Genomic DNA, 3,062 nt, shown 5'->3' on the forward strand with positions numbered 1-3,062 from the left:
CCCACCCCACTAATACATGCGAACCGCGCATCGGTCCGCCTCTCGATCGACGTTTTGTTTGTCTTTTCTTTTGGAATCCTACAAGCACACACATACGCCCTACGCCGCGCCTAGCAGACCAGCCATACCAGGGTCTGCACCGCCAGGACTATCAGCCACACCACAAGGAAGACCCGGAGGATGATAAAGTGCCAAAAGCTGCACTCGGTGAAGCCCACCTCCAGCGCAAGGCCCGCATGGCCCAGGGGCTGCTGGAGGATCGCCGCCGGGGACAGCGCCCCGGGGAGAAGACGCCGCACAGCGGCCACTTTCTGCCCGAGGGGGTGCGGCGGCGAGGGCAGTGCCGGGCCTTCCGATGCTTTGGCCGCCGGCCGGTCGGCGGGAGCCTTGTCCTCCGGCACCAGGCGCAAACTCAGCAAGCCAATGCTGCCGGAGTAGTCGGACATGATCGACCGAGCGGTGAACTCAGGCGCCACTGCCGGGTCGCTGCCACTCCGATGCCCGGCGGTGGGAGCGCCCCCATTAGGGGCGTCCCAGCCGCCCTCTGGCAAGTGGTGTACAAAACGACACCCCTCGTGATCGTGGCCGGCCACGATCGCCAGCGGCCGAAGGAGGCCGAGCAGTCGGCTGCTTGTGTCCTCGGAGAGGAAATTTTGCACCGCGACATCGCCGGTATGCGAACTGTGGCCGGGAGGGGGAGAGCAGGGGGGGGGGGGGAGGGGGGGAAGGGTCAGCGGTTGGCGAAGCCCCCGGGGAGGGGCGTACAAAATCGGAAACGAGCAAGACCGAGCACCGGCTGGCCCGAGGACAAACACGCACAAAGTCCGCATATGTGGCGCGTCGGTGCAATGGCCGGCCGCTTTGTGGAGAGGGATATGCGTCAGGAGAATCGCGCGCCAGGGCCGGTGGCCGCCCTTCGGCCCGTCATCCGGCCAATCACTCGGCGCCGGAAGTGCAAAGAGAGCCTCCGGGAAGGGCTCCAGCAGGGGGGCCACCGCCGGATCGGCAAACAGGCGTCGCGTGTCCGGGGTCCCATACCGGACCAGGGCCGCCGCACGCAAAACCGTCAGCCAAGCTTGGTACTTGTGATGGCCAGGGACAAGGGTCCGATTACAAGCGCGAGCCCGGCCAGCCGTCGGGGGCCTCGGGTGGAACCCCTGAGCCAGGTCGATGGGGACCAGCGGGGGGGCCTGCTCGATCGGCAGCCGGGTGCACCGGACACTCCGTGGGGCCAGGCAGTCGGCCGTGTCGGCCGCGACTCGGGTCGGGTCCAGTCCCCCGCATACCGTGCATCCGGAGCCCCAAGGCCCTGCAGGCGGAGCCGGGGGAGGCATCTCGGCCAGCAGCTCGTCATACTGGTGGCAGGGCCCGGCGCCATCGAGCACCAGGGCATTGACCGACACCAGGAGCAGGCGCACCGGGAATTGCGAACCCGCCGGGGGGGAGGGAGCGCCGGCCGTGGCCCGGGGCCCGGAGCTCGAGGGCACGGGGCCGGGCCAGGCCGTCCGAAGGAGAGCCCCAAAAAAGGCCAACGGATGCCGGCCCGGCCGGCCAGGAGACGAGGGGACCCGGGGGCCGGACTCGGGCCCGGCCCGCAGCTCGATCAGCCGGTTGACCGCGCCATAGTGCCGCTCAAAGGCCTTGAGCATGGGGTCCGACAGGGTCCCGGCATAGCCCACATCATGATTGCCCACCATGTAGAGCGTCCGCCCGGACCGAAGACCGCCATCGGTCTCGAGGACAGCCGCCGTGGACCATGCGGGCGCCAGCACAGCCGGGTCCCCGGGGCCGAAGATCTGCATGATACGCTGGGCCCGCGCGGCGAAGTCCCTGGTGGAAATGTGCTCCGAGCTGTGGAGATCCCCCACAACCAGCTGGTGGGTGGGAGCCGCGGCGGCCAGGCCGGCTCGCGTTACGAAGACCATGTACTGGTCGTTCAGGCGCTGGTCCAGAAGTGCCAAGCCCGGGTGATCAGCACGAGCCGCCTGCGACTCGCCGGGGATCTGCGGATCGCCGACCACCAAAATCCGCAAGGCTGGAAAGGGAGGCGCGAGGACCGCACGGCCACGATGGCCGCAAAAGTGCACGGGGCACAGGGCGGTTAGTCCATTTGCAGGCGATCCGCGGAGGAAGAAGGCAGGGACCACGCACCGGGCGTGCCCCCGGCCCCGGGGGCCTGGCCGAGGGTGAAGAAGTCCCCGCAAAAGGCCGGCATGTAGAGCAACACCAGCAAGCCGGCCATCGCAGTCAGGGCTCCGGCTAGCAGGGCCAGCGCGCGCCGCGGCGCTGCCCGCGCCCGCGGCTTGACCGGCACCGGCGGCGAAGGCGGAGTCAGGGCGACCGTCATTTCATGGGTGTAAATGAGGCAAGGCTGATGGAGAGGAGGGAGGCGGAGATGGCAATACGTAGAGAAGAGGGATACATGCGCGATCGGGGGGAGCCCCTTCTCGGGCCAGTTGCCGGCCCAAGAACCGGCCCACCGGCCTCGGGGCTTGGAAGAGCATTTCCAGCCCCCGCCAAGGGCTGCCGCACCTGTGCGCCCTCCTCCCGGGGAGGGGGGGGGGGGACCTGCCCAGAGGGTGGGATCGCCGTCTGCCCTCTGATGTCCGGCGCCACCGCGTTCAGGCCGGCCTCGGCCCCGGATTCAAAATTGAAAGAAAAAAAACACCCCACCTCGCGGCTAATTCGCTCCCGCCCCGGGAGATTCTGTAGACTGCCCCGCCTCCCTGCCCGCCCCGGGGGGGGGGGGGGAGAAGCCAGGGCGGGCGGCGGAAGACTCCCACCGAAAAAGCTACAGCGTGCTGGGTCTTCTGCCGGGGTCAGCCCGAGTCGTGGGCCTCCCTGGGTCCGTTGGCAGAAGGCCCACGCAACCCAGATGCCCACGGATCCGCCGATCGCCCCCGCTCGATCTCCTTTTTGAGGGCCGGCGCGCGGGGAAGCTGCATGGCGGTGCTCGCTCGGGGTGGGGGGGCCAGGCCGAGCGAGGCGAGGAGGGAGGGCAAAAATGAGAGACGCTTGTCCCGAAAACCCAGCATCATACCCGAGCCCCCTCCCCCCCCCCC

At 68.9% G+C, this 3,062-nt stretch overlaps 1 protein-coding gene across 1 annotated transcript; it reads right to left on the minus strand.

The window, feature by feature from the left end:
- Positions 1–46: 46 nt before the first annotated feature.
- On the minus strand, positions 47–2,406 carry H696_01684 (hypothetical protein). Its single transcript, XM_009495589.1, has 3 exons — positions 2,152–2,406; positions 820–2,035; positions 47–681 (listed from the first exon to the last, which is right to left on the minus strand). Exons 1-3 carry the CDS (start codon positions 2,345–2,347, stop codon positions 111–113), a joined length of 1,983 nt encoding a protein of 660 aa, XP_009493864.1. The 5' UTR covers positions 2,348–2,406; the 3' UTR covers positions 47–110.
- Positions 2,407–3,062: the final 656 nt, after the last annotated feature.

The sequence above is a fragment of the Fonticula alba genome (genome assembly GCF_000388065.1).
Source record: "Fonticula alba strain ATCC 38817 unplaced genomic scaffold supercont2.2, whole genome shotgun sequence".
NCBI classification, from domain to species: domain Eukaryota; order Rotosphaerida; family Fonticulaceae; genus Fonticula; species Fonticula alba.

Coding starts and splice junctions, on each gene's coding strand:
- H696_01684 (XM_009495589.1), bottom strand. CDS start 2,347: ATGACGGTCGCCCTGACTCCGCCTTCGCCGCCGGTGCCGGTCAAGCCG. Junction 2,036..2,151: donor CGGGGCCGGGGGCACGCCCG/GTGCGTGGTCCC, acceptor CTCCCTTTCCAG/CCTTGCGGATTTTGGTGGTC. Junction 682..819: donor GCGCCACATATGCGGACTTT/GTGCGTGTTTGT, acceptor TCCCGGCCACAG/TTCGCATACCGGCGATGTCG.